General features: G+C 42.2%; 1 protein-coding gene across 2 annotated transcripts in view; it reads right to left on the bottom strand.

Moving 5' to 3' along the window:
* Positions 1-255: 255 nt before the first annotated feature.
* GRIN2A (glutamate ionotropic receptor NMDA type subunit 2A) overlaps positions 256-22,439 on the bottom strand; it is a 2,125,912-nt gene continuing 2,103,728 nt past the window's right edge. For both annotated transcript variants that reach the window (XM_069647845.1, XM_069647844.1), the window contains one exon: positions 256-4,121. In XM_069647845.1, the coding sequence (XP_069503946.1) occupies positions 2,322-4,121 (1,800 nt within the window). In that variant the 3' untranslated portion in view covers positions 256-2,321. The remainder of the gene's footprint in view (positions 4,122-22,439) is intronic.

Genomic DNA, 22,439 nt, shown 5'->3' with positions numbered 1-22,439 from the left:
TTAAATGTAGTGTATCGGAACGTTAATTTCATCGATGCTCATAATATGATACGTATTTCTAACTTGGCTTTAATTTATATATTGTAAATGCAATAACGTAGTGTAATGAGTGTAGCAGACAGACACTGCCAAATATACATATGTGAATAACTGACCACATACAGCTATGAAAAGTACCCTTAGTTTCTCGCATGTAGCATAAGACAGAGACAGACAGACAGACAGACATAGGGGTATCTATTTGTCTAGATCACATTGTTTACATTAAGCTGGTTTATTCCTTTAACAAGTCTAATAGTTTCATATTCGTTTTTGTACAGAGGGTTTATATGTTACATGTGCATTTCTTTTCCACACATGTCCATTTCTTAATTAGCTACATGGTTCCTCTATAAATGCAGGCTATTCAGAAAGTGGCACACACAATGCTTTTCTTGTTTACAGGAAGAATTACAGAAACTTCTGAGACGCTTTTAACTTATTAAATGATATCCCCAAGGGTGTAAATAAATATTAATGTATACAGTTTGGCAAATGTACACATATCGTCGGTAGAACTTAAATATTGGAACATAAACAAGGACATTATGTCAAGCAAAAAGGAATGACGTGCACAGGATTTGGATCAAGCCAGGTCTTCAACAATCTTTGAATGTGAAACATTGTTAAAATTGAACACAATATATAGGTGAAAAACAATATTACATTTTTCTAAATGTCCCTTCAGTGTCTTAAACTAAGCAAACTAGCACACAGAAAGTAGAATGTCATTGTAAACAACAACAAAGCATAGAAAATGGACAATATCATAAACCGGTGATAGTGCACTTCAGTTTGTTGTAAACCTTTTCCCCTTTATTGTAAGATGTAGTATAAAGTTTCTTGTACTGTAAAATACGTCATCAATGAAGTACAGTTCAGTGGATCTGGTGGTAATTAAGTTCAGCGTCTACTGCATCAACAGGCTATGTACCTCTACGGATGGTGGCTTGACGGCTGACAGCTGACTCCTGGATTGAGGATAGAGATGTCACCTTTTGACCTACCAGACATTATTTGTAGCCGCAAGGTGTATACTACAGGTGCAGATATTAGTTACAAAGCTTTTGATCCGAGATGTTTAATAATCATTTAAAGTTTAACATGTACACATGGTTTACCAAAAGGAGGACGCCACTAAAATGTGATAGCCTTTAACAATGCATGCAAATACATGATATTGCATTCCTTACTTATTAAAAATAAATGTATGGCTATTGGTGTTTGGTTGACACTTGGACATGGTAATTATATTCACATGGAACAAATCAGATGCCAACACCGTGTCAATGACAAATGAGCTACCAATATTGGAGTCCATGGAGTCTATGGAGTCTACACCTCTTCTCTTGGAGTCAAAGAGTAAGAAAGTACTATACAGCCCTGAGTTATCATCTGAAAGGGGCTAAATAAAATGAAAACACAGAGATTAGACATCAAGATAAATCATGTGGCCCACGGATACACCGGTGGAAGAACAGAATCACCAATATCTAAAGGAGATACCAGGTTCTAAAGCTGTGGATGCCAAACATACGTGGAAACTAGAGTACTTCACTAACGGAGATGATCGGGGAATATATAAGTGAAATGGTTGAAGATAGTTTACACCAACACTTCATCCCAGAACCAGTTTCAGAAGTTCAATGTCCATGCTCCTTTCTGCTAATTAGTGAATAACAGTTTGGGCCAATTTGAATCCACATGAATCCTTGACAGTTCATTAAAAGGAACACGTGTTTGTGCTAACACATTGGTTTTGCTCTAATTTTCTGGGCCCTGAGTTTGCTGCCTGTGATCAAAAATATTATGTCGATGAAGAAAAATATATTTTGCTAGTCGGTCTCTTCTCTTGGACACTTCTTGTCACTGTGCAAATGCATTCTTAAATGGTACTTTTTCTGTGTCAAACTACATGCATAAAATATTGCTTATTCGGTATTAGAAAATTATTAAACATTTGATGAAAAAATGTACATTAAAGGAGTCTCAGTAACAAAACCTATGGCAACAAATAAAGTAATAATGGAGATATAGAGAGACTAGTTGCTAACATTTATGTTGGCCATTTTAAGAAAGATGTCATTTGTATAAGTGGCTGCCATTTTCTTTTTCAGCTATTCTATAAACAGGGTGATGAATAGCAAACCATGTATAAAATAGTAGACCGAGGATGATACAAACTGCTTATGAAGACGTTTCTAAAGAACGTCACTTACTTTGCCTCTATAATGTTAGCAACTACTGTTTGTCTCACCATAATTAAAATGGAAATGGAAGAGTTAAACGTCAGACTCAATACTAGGCATTTTCTTAAAGACACGTCTATTGCTGCAGGAATTTGAAACTCTTGGAGCTGTGTACGCACTATTCTTATTGGCAACATAAGGCATAACATGCTCTGAAATGTACATGTCGTTGGGGATCCGTCCGTCCCTGGAACAGTATGATGCGGTGGATTTAATAGATGACCTTAAATAATCCTCATTTCTTGCTTTTGATGGTAAGGATTGGTTATAAATGTCAGAAGTGCTTCGCCCATGGGCCAGCTGCTGGTCCTCCCGGTAAGAATGCAGAAAAGGGTTTTCTGAGGACTGATCATGATAGGGCGACTTGCTCCTCTTGCTGTCCTCCAGGGCACGAGCAAAAAGTGAGGCCTTGTTGCTTAAATGTTTTTCTGATGGGACATTGAACATGTTTGCATAAGGACTGTCATTTAAAAACCTTTCTTTTTCTTTCAAACTGATACTTCGGGAAGATCTACCAAGATCAATTTCCCGCGGCTTATCGATGATGTTGTCGAAAGAGTGTTGCCGACTGATTCTCAGCTTGTTCTTTTTCTGGTAATGCACAGCATTGTTCTGCATCCATTCATGTTCATACACCTCATCGGGATGCATTGAATTATTGGAATCATGCAGCAATTGATCTTCCTCAATATCATACAAATTTCCCATATGCAAACAAGCGTCACACTTATATGGAGACCTGGCAGTAAAATGGCCGGTGTAGCTGGGAAGATTAGAAAGACAGCTCCGACAGTGAGTCGAGTTTTGTCTGTATCTGTCGTTCATTTCGATGAGAGAAGCGTTTTTCTCCTTTAGGCTATAGTGCTTCGAGTAGAGTTTGTACTGGCTCTCATTATTTGGAAGACTGTCTTCATTATGCATGGGTGTCCGACTCATTTGCAGAGCTGGTTCTGCTTTTCTGTAGTTCTCATTGAGATCTTGATAAACCTCTGGGTAATCACCATCCTCCTGAATGGCAACATTTTCAATATACTGTGACTGATCCAAATGGAAGCTTGGCTCCTTTTCCGTGTCAATAGTGTATACAGGTATTTTTTCATGGGTTGAACCCTGCTTGCTTTTCAGATACGTGAGTTCGACTTCACTACAATCCCGTGGGTACTTGGCTCCCACTGAGCGCTTTTTCAAGTTATCTTTACTTTTATGCTGTTTGTTGTTGTTTTCAGGGTCCGCGTGACAGGTGGCTCGGCTGGAGGCCTCCGAGGCATCTGAGTGAACGCCATCCTCCGGCAGAAACCTCTGGTTTTTCACAGGGGGGTTGACTTCTTCCACCCCGTTCTCTTTTAGTGAGCCAGGATTTTGACGCAATGTTTCAACTGACTTCTTCCAAAGCTGCCTGGGCCTGGAGGCCACCTTCGCTTCGGCACTCACAGCAACCTCAACTGTGTTGGGGTTGGATTCGTTCAGAGTGAGGGGGTGTTTGCCTTGGAAAACGTAGTTATTGAGGTTGTCTTTGTGCCTGTTGCCTGCAAAGAGGGGCAGTTCGCTTATGTTGTCCCCATATAAGCTCTCTTTTGGCTGAAAAGACCTGTTTTCCGAATAAATTAAATTGCCTTTATCCATTACCATGTCCATTAACAAAGAACCCCTTTGGAGGAAGTCAGAAGTTCGTTTCGGAGAGTTAGCTCGCGAAGGATTCAGATTGGACAACGTAGCAATGTTTTTGGCTGACCGTAGCAGCTTTAACATATTTGTCTGCGAATTTGTCAGATTAAAGTCTGGCGATTTCTTCTTTTCCTCGATGTGCACACCATGAATGCAACTATAAATGCCCTGAAAGAAAATAAAAATAATATTAAGCATTGCACAATGTACTTTCCAATCCATTTCACAAACCACCATACATAGAAGGATTTCACTGTACAAATTACATTTCATTCCAGTAGGGATGGCCTCCAGTATCTGGATGAGACATTCATATTACAAATAGACTGAAAAAAATAGCGCCTTGCACACTTTGAACTTTTTGCACACAGTAACCAAATCCTAAAAAAAGAAGACCTAGGATACGCTATGCAAATAATGTCACAGGAAGTGACATCAGTGAAAGTGACAACATAGCAAGGCAACGCATCGATGCGAGCACTTTTTTTTTAATAACTGTGTCACATATGCGTTGATTTTTTTTTAATGACTTTTCCTCCTTGACAGAATTTTCTTTAAGGTGTATATGACACACCTGGGCCCAACTTCCTGTCTTGTGCACAAACGCTTTGTCGAAACAGTCAAAACTAAAAGAGCTGCAGGTGAAACTATCCCAGCTCCTCCCCTCCTTTCAGGGGTGTCCGAAAGCTACCATAAATGTAGGTGCAGTCTCACCCTATAGCAGGAGTTATGGTCCTGAGCCAACTACAATAATGATTGGCACACTGACCAATAAACATGCTACTTTGCAAAAGGATATACACCCAATGTACACACTCTACTGATAGGGTAGTCAGCACAGAAATGGATGTAAACCTGTCTGCACTGTACAAATGCAAAAAAGCACTGGCAAAACCAGCAGTCTGGGATTTTGCATAGGCATAGTACAGGCATACATGATATCCATGGAAACAAAGGCGACGATTTTGCTGCACGTCATTTTCTTTGTCACTCACTGAGGGTGCAGTGAGTCCACAGCAGCACTCAGTGGGGAGTCAGGTAAGAGTCACCTTGGGAGCTGTGGGAAGGTGGGCGAAGACAGGAATACAGGCACGGCCTGTTCCTCCCAATAGCTGCTTCCTTCTGAACAACAGATACTTTCCCAGACTGCTTGCAACCTTACGTCAACCTGCTGAACTGTATGTATCACGCTGTGGTCATCTTTGAACATCCAGCATGGCTGCCAGCATTGGAGAGGGCTCAGAGCTCAAAGAGTTCCAGTGCATGGACAGGGAAAGACACGAAGGGGTGGCATTAGCCATAGGAATTAGCATATATAGGGGCAGGGAATGGGAAGGCTTATAAACAGAAACAACTGTATCTCTCCTCAAGTGTCATTTGTGTGCCCTTCATCAGCAGCCATTCCCCCTATGTATACGTGAATCAGCATTGAAATGCAATAGTTTGGGCTATTACAGGTATCGCAAGCAACACCTAACACCTCAAACCAATAATTACCTATCTTCAAGTTCCCAGTCAGTTACTAGGAGTAGCTCTTTGCATGCATACCTAACTCAATTCCCTCAGAGTACCACATAATGCTGCATTGTGTCTGTGCAGCCATTTCACTCCTTAAGTAACTGCAATGTTTCATGATGTATTCAATTAATAAAGAGCAATATTCTAAGCACTTTTTCCACCACACATAGCTATCTACTTCTGATGTTTATTTCCACTTTGACTGTTTAAAAACTTGCAGAAGCAATTCGCTAATCGAATTTCCATGCATTAGAAGGTAATTAATTGACATTTAAGATGGTCAATATGTTCATTCTACACCAGAATTATCTGTTACAACATTGACTTGAAGGCAGAGTTTAGGAGAGGTAGATAGGGCACATAATCATAAAGGTTGACATTGGCACGTCTGTATTGTATTTTAGCCAACTGACTAATATGACTTACTTTAGATTGTGGTCTGCTTTTCCCTGGTAGGATCACAATAGACCTATTTCTCAGATTTGATTTCTGTTTGCCATAACAACACCATGGTGGTGAATGGAGCAATATAAAAGACTCTTACTATAACATAACATAACAAAATATAACACTGTTGCTCCATTAGTTAATTTGACAATTAAAGCCGAGTAAATGGGCGGATTTGCAGCTTAGTGAAACAATACTCTGACAAATTGACTTCTGTTCTGCAGGAGCATAAGAATGAGTAGTGGCTAAAATGCCTACTGATCCCCCAGCACTTCTACAACCCAAGAGTGTTTCCAATCATAAAGGCAAAACAGACACAGCTAAGAGATATACCTCCTTCGCCTTTGGTCTAGAGAAATTACACCACCAAACATTTTCACCAATGTGCAATATATGTCCCTGTCTATATATCCCTGTCCCCGTTTAGCTCTTTATCTGAAACCAGTTTCCAGAAAAGATAAACGTCTCCCATTTGGCAAAATCTAGTTTTATTAAGGTAATTAGCCGTTTATATACGGATCTTAAGGATTGTAATATAAATGTATCCACCCCCTGTGGGGCTCTTACACAAAGTTCAATGTCCCTTTTGGCCTTGTGACAATCACTGTCATACCACTCAGACATAATCTTGATTTGTTTCTTCATTTCTTTAGGGCAGACAGAAATATAAGGGATTACATTTTGATTTAACTCCTTATATTCTTCCAAAATGGTCCAATCACTACAATTCTCATCACGTATAATTGAAATATTATCTAAAATGGATGCATAACGGTTGGGTTTAACAGCAAGGTTTGAGAGATTGATCCATTTAACTTATTTTCTTGCATGCCCCTTTAACTCCAATAGCTGGACGGGGAAGGATTCCCTAACACTACTTCTCTCCCTTGGATTACCTAAAACTTCAATCACTAATGGATAGTGGCCACTTTCCAGCCTCTAACAGATCATAAAGTCCCCAACCATTGCCCAATCGTTCCCGGAAGTAAAAAAAAATCATCTATCAATGTACTTCTGTTATGGCCATGGAAGTTTTTTTGGGTGGGCTAGTCCTTGGCAAAATGCCCATTATAGACCTGGAGGTTCAAATTAAGGACGATACAGGCTGAATCCATACCAAGGTGATGAGTTCACAAACGTGCCAAGACTATTAGTCTGGGGATATCCCAAACCTGATCCTGATCCACCCAGATAATATCAGTAGATGGCAGGAAGATTAGTCCTGAGAGAGCAGAAGTGATACACAGCACACCGCATGTATGCACGATCAATCAGATGCAGCAGTACTTAGACCTGTGCAATTATTGTAGTGCCTGGGTCTTCGATTATGCTACATTTCAAAGCCTCTCTGTCAGCTATTAAAAGATGCACAGAAGGAGAAAGGATTCATTAAATGGACATCTGAAATGATTGAGTCATTTGCCAAATTGAGGGAAGCATTAGTACACACACACCAGTTTTAGCAACCCCAAACTATAAAGAAAAAGTATTTCTGTTTTCAGATTCTGATGTACATTGATGATGGCTGTCCCTGGTCTTTTACAGTGGTCTCCTAGACCCAGAAATGCAAGGTCACTTCTCATGCAAGCTGGCACTTACTGCAGCAGTATTCACCATCGAGAAATCAGCATCACCAACGATAGGCTGCATAACCAACCTCTATGTTGTGCATTTGTATGATATTAGAAAAATCAAGGTCCACAGTGACAACACTTAGAGCGTCAGGGTACAAGGTAATTTTTTCCAATACAGCAATTGAGATGTCGAGTTGCCAACCCGGTGATATTCAAAGCGCAACCAGCGGAAGTAGGAATATGAACATGACTGTGACTCATATATCCCAGAAAAGGAGGAGACATGCTCTTCATTGATGGATCATCAATGATAGATTCAAGCATGAGTTGTAGGCATACTGATGCAGCAGTGGTTTGTTATCATGAAGAAAAATTTGAGGTATGGGCTCAGATGAGGTTGCCACTACACTATTCAGCACAGGCAGCTGAATTGACAGCCCTAATAATGTCTGTTAATATGTCAAAGGGGAATGCAGGCGACATTTTATCAGACTCAGCCTATGTCACATCAGTGGTTCATTTGGGATGGTCCCTCTGGGAAAGGAGGGGTTTCTAGAGGAGTGATGGCACCCCCTTTTAACATACAGAATCATTCTTGTGGTTAATAGAGGTACTGCCCCTCCAGTCAGAACTGGCAATAATAAAATATGCTACCTTTAGCAGTGACAAATTTAATTTCACAAGGCAGCGATAGGGCCGACTCCACGGCAAAAGATGCAGCTTATTTACCATTACACACAACATGGTTCATGGCTTCTAAAAACGATCAAGTGCCTTTGGTAGCATTGCTGCAAAGGCAGCACCCTACACTCACATTGACATTTAACGCATTTCCCATTGTCCAAGTGATTGGGTTGCAAGGGGTTGCACCCCAACAAGAACAAGAGTTATGGAAATAGAGGGGTTGCTCATTGTCACCAACAGACCTGGTCTAGAGACAGCATATTACAGGGAAGCTGTTAATGCCCCAGACGCTGCTCCAAACAGCCCATGATCAGCTGCAGTACCCAGTACATGGGTCGAAGGGGGCATGTAGCTGCAGAGATTAATGATCAATGGTTCATGTCTAACTTACAAGAACTGGTAACTGAGTTTGTAAATAACTCTGTAACTTGCCAAAAGTGTACAGCAGGGCACACACTTTTAAGGCAACATTACCTTGTCCAGATGAGCCCTTCCGGCATTTAGATTTTTAGTTTGTCAATATGCAGGATCGATGTAGCTCTTAAAGATTGTCATGTCATGTACTTTCTCATGTTGGCTTGAGGTTGGCCCATGTGCTCTTAATGATGCAAAATCTGCCACCAAATTCTTGGTCCGTGAAGTATTCCTGAGGTGGGGGGTATGTGATGTGTTGAGGTTGGGACAACACTTTGCCAATGATCTTTCTAAGGAGGTAACGTCCTTACTCAGCATCAAGCACAAACTGTGTTTTGCGTACCATCCTCAAGCCAACACACTAGTTGAGCCCTTTAATGGCAAGCTGTGGAAATCATGTGGGAAATGACAGCTCTGATTACCTGGAAAAACAGAGTGGCTGGGGTTGGGTGAGGCCTGGCCACACAACGGTGGGCTGCGATGCGGTGCCCTAGCGGACAAGGACACCAAAATACAACGATTACCAGCGAGGAGAGCAGGACGTGCAATGGTGCACGGTGTGGAAGTGGAGGTGGAACGAGCCATTGCTGGCTGGACTGTGGAGGCAGACAGGTGGGAAGGAGGCTAGAAGTGCAGGTGCCTCAACAATCATCAGTCGTGGTCAGGGGAGGCTCTGGCTCTTGTGCCCACGCACATGGGAGCGGCCCTGGTCTGGGCTTGCAGATCCACTCGGAGGCATCCCAGCAGATGCCTCCTGTGGCACCAGTGCACCAAAGCGTGAGACCCGGAGGACAGCACGGTGGCTGTGATGACTGGAGCGGTGGACAATCGGACCATACGTGAATATGTGCAGAGAGCAGCCTAGGGAGGCACTGGTAGAGAGTGCCGCATTGGCAGACTTGGAGCCTGCGCTGTGAACCTGTGTGAGGGTCAGCACCATTACAATGAAGTGGGCAGCATAGCCTCCCTGCAGAAGGAGAGGAGGAAGGGAGGCTTGACGAAGGAGATTGCTATTGTCCATTGGACACACCCTGCAGTTTCTCTGTTGAGTCAGAGCCGTGGTCACCTGCCAGTGGCTGGAATGGACACAGACATTGCAGTGGAGATATTGGTGAACAGAGTGTTATGTGCATAGTCTGTTAGCAAAGGTCCTGCATGGAGGTGTGCTGGCCTTGCATGTCTAGCTTGGTTAGATAGCCGTGGAATATTGGGCAAGTTTATGTAGCACTCAATTGAATAAAACAGCGGATGGGCGGACACTGAATAGTGTGGATGACTCCCCACATGCTGCCTGTTCTCCAGACTGGGGTTTTTGGTCCTTTAGCAGCACGCGCACAGAAGCAGTGAAGACAGTGTTTTTTATGAGACAAATGGACGTGGAGGCGAAGGGCACTTAAGATGGTGCTGTTTTTTTTTTCAGCAGAGTTGAGAGCACTGTGATCCTGGACCTGGAGCTGAAGCTGGCTACAGGCACAGAGAAGTGTCCACAATGGCGGAGGGCTCCTGATGGTGCACACCAGTCTGGAAAGTCTGGGATGCCCTGTTACCCCAGGCATCTAATAAGTGGAGTCTTTCCATGCATCAAGCTACCCACCCTTATTTATTTATTTTCTGCGACCTGGGACATCTCGTACCCCTGTCTTGTCTGCTACTGTCTTGTCAAGGCCATGACTGCCAACCTGGCACCAAGCACAGGGCCGTTGATGGGAAGTATACAACAACTGTCCTTAGCATTGTTCTCGTCTCTTTGCCAGTACTACCGGTGCTCATGATTGTGGCAAACCCATTCATTGGAGTCCTACAGTACCCCATGAATGGGTTCTTACTGTTGTTGCCAGAACCCATAATATCCCAGTAATACCGGGATATGGGGACACGGGTAGCGGTAAGGCAGGTTTGCCGGGAACCCGCCAGAAATACCAGCGTGTTACTGGCACACCTGTAATGACCCCATTTTAGTGTATTTAACAGTGGATTTAACACACTAACAAGAGGTTCATGTCACTTCAGGGCCCTGAACTTAACATCAATAACAATAAACTATGACTTGCACACCTAAGAAACATCAAAACGTATAAATCAACTTCAGAATCAATGAGGATTTGAAAGGGGTAAATACCTACACTTCAACACTTCAACAAACATGACACCTGGTCTGATCAAGCAAAATCAATGTGCAATTTCTCTGCCTTCCTAAGACAACACCTTATACAATCCTTCATCTTGAATTGAATTGGCAAGGGGTTGTGTCCATTATAAAATGCGGTACTCTCTTCTATTGGAGGGGTTATACAGAACGTAATAAATCAGCCACAGTCCTTACAATGGCCTGGAAAGATCAGTTCTCTATGTGAAGTTTTAGAGGTGGAAGATTGGTGGGACATTCATAGCCCGATCAATCTCACTTCTAAAAGCCATTTGAAAAATCTTTTGAAAGTGTGGTGGAGCGCTCTACTGCTGAACACTTCACACAGGTGAAGCCTGCTGGTAATATATCTGGATATAAAGGATTCATCCCGAAAGGAACAACATCTTGATCAAGAAAATGGCGTACTCCTGTGAGATGTTCTGTTCAACATCTTACTCACATGCAAAAACCCAGTCTGTGCACTGCTTAAATGCACCTGCAGGCAACACAACTAGATTTAGATGCCACTCATCATCACCTTCAAAACAGATATGTATCATACACTGCCGATCTTAACACAACTCACAACCTAGACACTTCTTCATCACAGAGAAATGGCTCACTCCAAACACGCGCGCACACACACACACACACACACACACACACACACACACACACACACACACACACACACACACACACACACACACACACACACACAACATTCTCATTCCAATAGAAAACAACATTCAACAGGAGAACCACAATGGGAAGAATGGATCATGTCTCACAATTATCCTCAAAGATTCATCGCCATACCCCCTCCAGAATCACATCACCCTTATATCTATGGAACTCCCCATATGCCTCTTGCTGCTTATCCATGCACATTCACCTCTCATCTTATCTGCTGCCTTATGCAACAAGACCTTCCTTAAAGAACTCATGTATGTCATCACAACATCAATCCACAACACAGCTAACAGCAAGCATTCCATTTGCACGCAAGAATATTTCTATTTAAAATTCACTGGAAGGATGGCGGCCTCAACCTGAGAACTCTCCAATCAATGTGGAAGGCCATCACCATTACAGCCCAAGCAAACTACTAGACTGCATCCATCATGGAAGCTTCTAAAAACAGCAGCGTGATCTTCAAAGCCATGAAGCAATGCACACATCCCTGTTCTGGCTCTGCAAAACTGCAAGCCACAGACAAGTACATTGCTGCCAATACCTTATTTTCAGAGAAGGTAGACAAAATAAATCGACACATTGACAGCTACAAACACACAACCAAAGTCCTGTCCACACCAGCTAGCAACAAATCAAGACTGATTGGATTCAGGACAATTACTCCAGAAGACCTGGCCAATACTCTTGCAGACCTCAAACTCACCAGGTACACATATGACATTTTACCCTCCTTCATTGCAAACGTCACCTTCTTGCAAGGCACCTACCCGGGTCTCCCTTGTGTTGAGCTGCGAGTAAGCACGGGATCAACCTGAATGACATGACCAACTATTTCACTATCATGTATCTTCTCTTCCCCTGCAAAGTGATTGAACAGCCTTTCACTAGCAAAAGGCTAATGCAGCACAATCGCCTAAAGGACTACCAATCCCGTGCTTACTCGCAGCTCCATTGCTGACTATTGCCCTCCCTGCCCTGTTGTTAGATCTCCACTCCCTTGTTTATATGCTGCCTAAACTTAGTTTTCTCCCTATGACTGCAAAGTTTATTCCGAAGCTAGGTCTGTGCTCAATAAATAACATAATAACAATAATAATAATAATAATAATAATAATAATAATAATAATAATAATAGCAATCCAGATTCTGACCACAATACAGAATAGAGACCACCACCCTCAATCTTATTGACAATATGCTCCACATCTTGGACATAAGGGAAAAACTGCCAAATTCACCTCCCTGCCATTTTCAATACTGTTGACCATGAAGCCTTCCTTAACATTATTGCCAACTACATGGACTTTGGTAGAACAGTGCTGAACTGGTGTGCCTTCTTCTCCAACAGACACCATGTCATCCATACAGTTTACAAAAGATCCCACTACCACCAACAAACATGTCCTCTTCCACAAAGCTTCATCCAGTTCTGTTATCTTCAACATCTAAATGGAGACACTGAGGGACTGCAATGGTAACAAATACATAAAAATATACAAAAAAATCGACGAATATTTAATTTTATGGATTGTGCCTACAACATAAATTGACTCAAGTGCTGTTTGTTCCTAGTCCAAGCCAAATGTCAAGCATCTACCGGAAGCTCAAACCAGAACAATACCATGTTTATTCTCCGAGTGAACCTGACCAAATATTCCCAAGGCCAGAATGTGCCGAAGGAAATGAAACTTGTCAGATTCAAGAGGGAACCCTTATGTAGAAAAAACTATTTTCCATGCCATTGACCATTCATTCAATACTCACTCATCACAAAAAGGACCTAAGCCGCATACTGTCAAGTTGGGCTCCATTGTAAGGTAAGGCCTTCACCACACCCTAAGTTTCTGAAAAGCTGTCCAAGACACTGTCACCTCCCGACTGAACAGAGGTGACAAGCTACACCTAGAAGCCCCATATTCACCCCTCTGAGGCAGCACCGCCGGACACTGCAAGCCACCTAATCACATGACTTAAAAAATCAAGCATATCACTACCATTCAATGGAGCTGCAGGAACTCTGCTTCTAAGCAAGCATCATGTTCAAGTGAGACTGTATCCCCTGCAATACATTCACAACAAAAACACCACTCATTCCTACTGAGAAAGATAACATCTGCAGAGGGGAATGCATCACCAGTGGGCAGGACAGCCAAACATACAATGATTCCCACTAGGATCAGATAATCAGGCTGATCTCTGAATGAGACTGACTCAGCTCATCCAATGACAAATGAAACCATGACATTCACAAAGATTGAACATATACTGAGATCATCTCCTTCTATGATTTCATTTTTCACTAAATCCCTCTATTACCTTCTCTTTCTCTCGCTCACAGTCTTTTCATAGTTCATTGATTATACTCCATTTATATGATCCTGTTCGGGCCACACTTTTCACAGTGGGCAGTTCCAATATTGTAGGGACGCCACTTGCCTTTTCATTGTGGATCTCTCTTTTAAGTAGCATTTCCTGAAAGAAGACTCACCTCTAGACCCTCTACAGACCAAATACCTCTAATGGCAAGTTACTGCACCCCCAAAACATTGCTGCACTATGTTCTATTCTCAGCAGTATAGCAATTACTCATTACAGACGGTGGCATGGCACCGACACTGCAGGCAGCATTGCTGTTGGTAAATCCTGCTTGTTGATTGTAAGTTATATCCACACTTTACTCAGAGAAGATCTGATTAAATGCTTTGGAATATCACTGTAGCTTTCCGGGAAACGATCGTTTGTCTGTGGGAGATAAGCTGCTCTGTAAAATGCACGTCGCCATAAGGTCGCTAATGAATTACTGAACATTGATGGCAAATCATCAATTTGCTGACGCTGGGGTTTCTTTTCTGCAGCGCTCTTTGCTAAGATCTTTGCTCCTGATGGTTGCTGCATTATATGCATGCGTCTATGTTATAAATAGCACCTGCTTCTTTTATACAGCACAATGAGTGCAAAACTGAGCAGTTAGTGCTGTTTACAATTCACAGCTGCTACATATTAACCAACTCCATGGTACTGTTTTCACTGACCTGGCCTACATTGCAGGTCGATTCTCACTGCTATTGTGCTTTCTGCAGCTACACTTTATAACCTCACACTTGTCCAAAATGCCGAACTCCTTGAAAGGAGTTTTTTTTTGTTTTTGTTTATATGGTATCTGAAGCGTATTTCACCGGGTAATTAATAAAGAATGCTAATTTAAGGTTTACGTTATTTAAAACACTGGGCTTTATTACCTCGTGTGTATTAATCAAATGAGGGATGGGCAGAACGGATATATTAAATAAGATAGGACTTAGAGGACACACTGGTCACGTGCCCTGTGGAAAAGCGATTCAGAGAGATGCGTTCAGTGGCATCTGAATGATTCTCTATGATATTATATGATATGCCATTTGTAACGCGCCTATACACAAGTGTTTCAAGGCGCGACGAGGCAGGGAGGGGGGAACAAGGTGAAGACAGACAACGATCCTACTAGGCCAGGTATCATTCAGACCGCGCAAGTGCAGGGGTAGGGGAAGGGAAAAGTGCAAGGGGAAGGGGAGGGGGAAGTGCAGTACAAGTAAGTAGAATAAAAATAAATAAATAAATAGGGCCAGCTGGTGGCAAGTGCAAGGTAAGTGCAGACAAGTGCTGGGGAGGGGGGGCTGTAGGGATACAGAGACAGTCCCGCAGTGCAGGGGATGCCAGGCAGGCAGTGCAAGTGGAGAGTGGCTGGGCCCAGGACCGAGGTCGGTGAGAGTTGCCCAGTTGCAGATTCAGTGCAATTTCAGTGTAGAATTTAGCAGGGGAGAGGGACAGAGAAGGCAGAAGCAAAGAGGAAGGTTTTGAGGTGCTGCCGAGGGCTTGGTATTGTACGAAATTACTGATTATAAACGTTCGACCCCAGCAAAAGACTTCCTTGGGAAGGAGCTGCATATCCGAGATGCACACTTACATCTCCTTTACAGGTGTACAATGATTGTGGCAATGCCAGCATTCTGTGCACACGGGTAGATGGTAATGGCTGATAGGTCTGCGTAGGATGTGTTGGGTGGCAGTGGTGATCCCAGAGGCACAGACCATGCCCTGCATTTGGGACCGGAAACGTACGTTCCTAGGTCACTGGCCCTGTAGGAACAGTGTTTCCAGCGAATAGATGTGCAACCAATGATCAGTTTAATTTCAAATGGCTGAGAAAGTCCATGTGGTCTGTGCTGTCACAGGTGGAAAAGGAAGGCCAGAGTTATGTTTCTATAATGTGACCTGCACATATTGGAAATGCAATTGCAGGCAACATGCCTTAGCAACTTCAAGCTGAGCCTTTACCTCTGTGGTCCAACCTCCCAGGTATCTTGTGATCATTGGTTAGGTTGACTTCCACGCTAGTATTAACTCACACAACTCCTCTCTGTGGCTCACAGCGAGACAGCGCCCCCCCACCCCTGTGGCCGCTATTGCCTCTTCAGCATGGTGAATCACAGAGATGCTAAATATGAGGGATGCAGATATTTTTCCTGTCATGCTATGTTATGTTATCTTACATTTGTATAGCGCCAACTGCCATAGGTTTTGGCATCAAAGCACTTTTTGCCCGTCAGTGAGGCGAAGGAGGAGTATTGTAGAACATTCAGTAGTGGTAGAGAGGAGCAGAGTCAAGTAGTTATTTATGATGGGGATCGATAAATGCTCAAGAAGCCATTGGAAGGAAAGGTGGAAGAGCTTGCGTGTACAATTGGACCCACATTTGTTGTGGGACTCAACTGTATTTTACGGAGTGCAGCGCTGAAAGGAAAGACAGCTGGAAAAAAAGTTTTTGTCTGGAACTTTTTTCATGGTGAGCAAAGGCATGTTAAAGCAATGTCCAAGAAGACACAGACAGCAAAATCATTCTTACTTCCTCCCCTACGTCTCCAACAAACATTTGGAAGGGGTTGCATGTCAGAAATCCGAATTTGCCAAGTTTTAAAAAAGCTCAGTGAAACGTGAGAATAACTACCTTGATTTTCTTTCTTTTGGCCTTCTCATGTATGCCATGGTTACCTAAAGGATGTTTTAACCAAAAACCTATGCTTGTGCTTCTGTTCAAGGTGCTGAAGGACACAACTGCTCCTTTCTTTGGCTAAGCAGAACAGCACTTCTTAATGGAGGGATGGCACCTCTCAGTGAAAGGGAACAGCAATTTGCTGAAGGCAAAGGTGAAGGAAGGGTTTGAGGGGTGGAGCCTTTGCCTTTGAAAACCCAGGGATTTGGCCTTCTAAAGAGCCTTCATATACATTCTGAATGCAGTTAATCCCAGACTGAGTCTGGAGCAGAGGGTGTGTGTCCAAGGAACCTCACTATGATGGTATCAGGTAATATTATCCCCATATATATCGTCGCCATAAATAATATCGCCGGGAAAAGGTTGCAGCGATATTATATGGGTGACCATATATATGGGGACAGAGGGCAAAACAAAAAAAATGTAAAAAAAAAAGACAAAAAAAAAGTTTGGGGGTTGCGGGGGTGTCCCCCGCATGTTCCATGCAATAATGTTGCCACAAAAAACGGCAATTTTTCGGCAATATTTATGCATGGCGAGATTTTTGTGGCGACATTATTACATGGAACCACTATAATAGAGAATAAGATGATCACTGCACAGCACCAATTAGTGGCATGTTCACCTGAACTGCATCGCCTTGCAATGTAGTGCATAACAAAACTCAGAAAAAAATGAAATTCATGATATTGAAAGTTAGATACCTTAGGTTGGGGCTGGTGTGGGGGGTTCTACTTGAAATAGTTTAGTAGTTTCGGGGAAGTTCTCTGAATGAGGTAGTAGGGCCATTGTTCATTGGGGACTTGATCATGTGATTTGATGCTCTCTGTTTATTCATAGTGTGTTCGATTTAGAAATGTTTTTGAAGGCTTTCATGATGTCCCCCAATTCTCTGTCTGTCTTCTTCTCCATTTTTACATTTTGGTCTCTATCCATCTAGAGGGCTAGGCTTACTTTCTATTGTACTTGCTTCTCTAGTATTTTAATCACAGGCTTCGTGCATAGATGATTTGGAACTCTATTCTTGTTTAGCTTGCCTGGAGCTACTGGTTCAGCGTGTCTAGTGTCACGGAAGCGTAAACATAATCAGCTATTTCCTTGCAGTGTGAGGAAGCTTCAGAGGAGCGAATTGTCATTTGACTCCCTTTAAAACTGTCACTGCTTAGCCTGTTTTTTTAGCCCCATTTTAATTAATTTCCTTTATGAAAACCGGTCTCATGTTTGCCCAGTTTACTTACATGTCCAAACTTCCTTTTAACTTATTTTCATCTTAATTTACTTTTCATCTAAATTCTTGACTATTCTTTATATCTGGCAACTATCTTGAATGAAAGACTTCCAGTAATATGACCAACAGTAGACCATGCATTCAAACATGTACTGTGTTATATCAGCTGCAGGATCATTGACGTTTCAAATCATGCAGACAGTCTTATTAAAGGTATCCTTCTGTTTTGACTCTGAACGGCCATTGCAAATAGCTTGAGTTGCATCAAGCAGAAAGACAGTCGTTTGACCATTCCAATCCCTATATACATTCAGCTGGAACTACCTGTTTACACAGATTATTTATTTATTTATGTATTTATTTTACAAGGTTTATTACAAAAACGATTACTGCATTCAACACCCGCCTGTCCTCACGGTCAAAATGCATCAGAATCATACCATGTATAAACATGAAATGACCAAGGATGGATTGATAGTGTATACTCTCACAGTGCTTCAATCCATTAGCCCAGAGTCGCTCTTTGTACACTTTTTATAGACAATCGTGTCCATCACTTCTTTTTTAGTAGTCGTGAAGATATTTAAGATTCAGACCTTTCACCACACAACTTAATCTAAGCACTCAATAAATTCACAAATCCACAAATGTCCCAAAAAAATCACCTGTAGATTGGTCATGTTTAAATATAGAATGTGGAGTATGTTTCAGTTATTCTGTGGGGAAATATATATAAATCTTGAATATGTTAATGACCATCAAGGAGAAATGATGAACATTTATTTAAATAAAATGTAAATGTACAACATCACCTGGAGCATTCCGAGTGCCCGATGGAATTACAAATAATAAATTGATCTCAGGCCCAAATAACCGGACCGACTCAAAGAATATGGCAAAATACAACTTTATTATTAGCTCAGTAAAGTACGAAAACGTGACAGAGTGTAGCTCATACACTCTCAGAAGCATTTCAATTACACAAAAGGCGTTATACCTCAATGTATGTCATCTATGACATCATGCTACATGGCAAACAGTAAAAACCTATCAAACAGAGGAATTGGTTAAGGGAATAAATATGCCTATAGCTTATTTAGGTGTTAGTAACATTATTGGCTGCCCCTTATCTGGTAGGCACGCCTTGAACTACTTCTAACTACGTATAATGCAGATGATAGCAGAATAAAAGCATCAGACTGGCTTCTGCAAGAATGTATACTCCATCGTTACATAGGCCCTCATGATTGGTTGGCATTCTCTCCCATCCTTGGACATTCGGCTCGTTATTAGCACATAAGCAAAACAAAACCCAGGTGCATGGAACTTCAGACAACTGCCCACTTGGCCAACTAGCCTACCACCCCTCATCAGTTAGGCCCTAAGCCAAGACTTCTTCTTTGTAGTTGACCTTGCTGACTGTTCTCTTCCTCTGAACATTAAAGGAAGTGAAGGTATATTGCTATCTTCGTCTGGATCTTAATGGCTAGGCCTTGTTTCCTGGCCCTGCACCACATGTGAGGAGACCACAATTTTGTCCATTCTGACCTTTTATTTTGTGCTATTTGATTTAATTATACTGGGTGCTATTACTTCTCTTGGCCTCTGGATACTGGGTTGCTCCCTCTTGCATATGTTTCTGCATCGTTGATTGTTCAATACTTGGCACTTGCAAAACTTCACTCCTTTGCCTAATCTAAGAGAAATATGTTGTGTGTATGTAGCTTATTCTCTTCAACTCCTTTAGTGCCTTGCAATTGCTGCTTGCTGCCTCATATTTGATCCTAAGCCAAGCAAATATTCTTTGCTTTTGCACAGAGTTGTTATTCCAGTGCCCATTAGCTCTGCAGTCTTGGTCTCTCTCCGTAAGACTGCACGCATACTATTTATACACAGTCGACGTCCATTTTCTCATCATGGCTCCTTTACCCATGCTATATTTTCTACTGCAGCAATCTTATACATAGCTCATCTACCTTGCATTTTTGAGTATATACATCAAGTGCGTCTTTTCTCACTTATCCTCTCAATATATATCACTGTCTTGTGGCCAATGCTAGATTTTACTTTTATGGACTTCATTGATTCACGGGGCGTCACCCTTTCTCAACTCTCATGCTGGACTTCCTTTGCATCTTGTACTCATGGTGACCCTGAATCATGCTGTTCCCATCTTCATCTTGTATCCAGACTTGCAACATTATATGTTACTACTGACTTCTGCTATTGTATTCGCTCTCCACTCTTGCTTCTCGACTCGTTTTGACTGCTTACTCTCTGTTCTGTCCTCCCCTCCCCTCTCCCTTTTCCTATCTCCTCCCCTCTTCCCCTTACTGTCTTCGATGCAATTACTCTATCAGAATTGTCCCTGGACCTAGTATGATAGCAACTTCATCTGTCGCTCCCCCATCCCCTTACTGTTCGCCCCCTCCCTCCAGCACTATCTGAAACGTTGTCAGGCCTAGTACGATAGTCACTTGTTTTGTTCCTCTCCTTCCTTTCTGCATCCCTCTCCCTCACCTTTTGTTTTCCTCTGGCTCTACCAGAAATGTCGTCAGGCCTAGTACGGTAGTCGCCTGTCTGTTTCCATTTCCTTCCCACTCTCCCGCTCCCTTCATTATCTATGTCTTAGCTCTTGCAGTATCTGAAATGTCGTCAGGCCGAGTACGATAATTAATTTCAAATCCTTACTGTTCATGGCCTGTAAGAATGTCGTTGTATTTTCCCTTGTTCATTCCCTTGCCTTGAAGCGCTTTGAAACACATTGTGTATAGGCGCTGTATAAATAAACTATCATATCATATCATATCATATCATATCATATCATATGATTTCTTTATATTCACATATATGTTCACTTTACTTTACTCACATCTTCATTCTTTAAGTATTCGTTTATCGTTTCAATGCATCCTTGTGTCTTCTATTTATGATGTCACTTTACAGTCGTAAGACTTCACTTATAGCTCGTCCATGTTCAGTGGTGTCTGCAGACATCCTTCTATGACGTCAGTTCAAGGGTACATTCGATACGGTTGTCTGAGCCCATAACGTCTCTCATATCTTGGATGCGGTATTGGGATGATACCTGGTGTCATGCACAGTGTCTTCTTGTTGTTCTTACAATATGATGGAGGTGAGGGGCAGGGTACTATAGATGACGTGTACATCTGCCTCTCTACATGTACATTGAGTGACTCTGCCATAGTGGAATGAAAGGCTGGGAGGGTAAGAGTTGGACCAACACTTGGCCATTTCATGTTTACAGGTGGCTGGTGTTCTGGATACTAGACTGTCATTGCACAAATGTGGCGACTCCTCCAGATAACTGGGCGATGGACAGGCCATGTGCACGGTAACATGAGCATTGGTGACCAGTCACTGTGTCATTTCCATTTCTCCATCCACAGTGCCATGCCACAGATTGCACATGCCTTCTGGTGCAACAATCCTAGGCAATGCTGTGGCATAAATGCAGTGCAGTGCATCAGCAGCTGATTTCCAACATGCAGTTCCATGACTTTTGAGTGGAGAATAATATTGGGATAACGCTGCTTTGCCCAGATATTCCCCAGTACCTCCAAGTTCCGAATGAGCTTCACATTTGGCTGGTGCCTCACTCTGAAGTCTGGCTCCTAAGAATATCACAGACATCTCTCAAATTGCCTGCAATACTAGCTTTTTAGAAAACCATTTACATTGGGAATGTATTTTAAAGCAGGGAGAAATTGAATGTTGCCATTTTAGCAGCACTCCTACATGAGTGCAGTAATTCCCCAATCATTTGAATCCATTCCGGATTTAATAGTACCTAGCAAGGTCCCCAGTTTGTTTAACAGCTTCAATGAACTTTCCTTAACATCCCAGAGCACAGATCGCACAACTAACCTCCAAAGTGTCTCTAATTGGCGTCCAACTCAGTCACCCTCGAAAAGGGCAACAATTACAAGAGCACGAATTCCGAGCATCCTCTTAACCCCCGGTTCTTCAAGCACAATGCTAAGCAATAGGAAGAGGCAAAGGTGTGTGCGTGTGCGTGCTCGCGTGCGTCTATGTGCGAGTGTGTGGCTACTGCACCAATCACTGTGTATATTTCAAAGGAACCCTGAGCACTTTATTATACAAATATGTTGATCTAGTTTGCATTTGGAACAGAAAGTATGTTGAATGATTGTCAAAAATCTAACATCTATTTAAAATGATTTGCAAAACTGCCCTTTGTTATATTGGAATAACAAGCAAGCAACACTGATGGGAGAATTTAGGAAGTCAAACTGTCCTTTTAATATTTGCATTTAAAGAACTGCCCTTTAACGTAGCAGTTACGTTTAACAAAGCGCATTCAAAGATCACATTTAGCACAATCCAGCTCTGTGGTAATGCTTATAGTGTACGAAAAAGAAATGTTTTAGACAGAATGTACATGTGACATTGCACACGTAGCTAACGCAACAAAGAGATGTGCCCATTTTGGATTTGGTAAAGTTTCAATGGCACCTCTCTGATATATATGCATGAAAACACTTTAGTTGAGGTGATCATATTTAATGCAACAAAAACTTTGAAATTCAGCCGATGTGGGAAGTGTTGATGATCTTAACTCAGTATCCACCTCTTGATGATTCTTAGGATCGAATGATGTGTTATTTTTAAAGCACTTATGCCTGAGCGCTTTACATAGAACACCTATACATACAATATCACCCAACTAGAGCTGGTACTCATTCATCAACATGGGAAGGATGAAAGGGTGAATTGGATGTTGGGA

The sequence above is a fragment of the Ambystoma mexicanum genome, chromosome 2q (genome assembly GCF_040938575.1).
Source record: "Ambystoma mexicanum isolate Mex_15411 chromosome 2q, UKY_AmexF1_1, whole genome shotgun sequence".
In the NCBI taxonomy this organism is placed as follows: domain Eukaryota; kingdom Metazoa; phylum Chordata; class Amphibia; order Caudata; family Ambystomatidae; genus Ambystoma; species Ambystoma mexicanum.
Note: the sequence above shows the minus strand (reverse complement) of the source record. Positions and strands in the feature narration are given on the sequence as shown.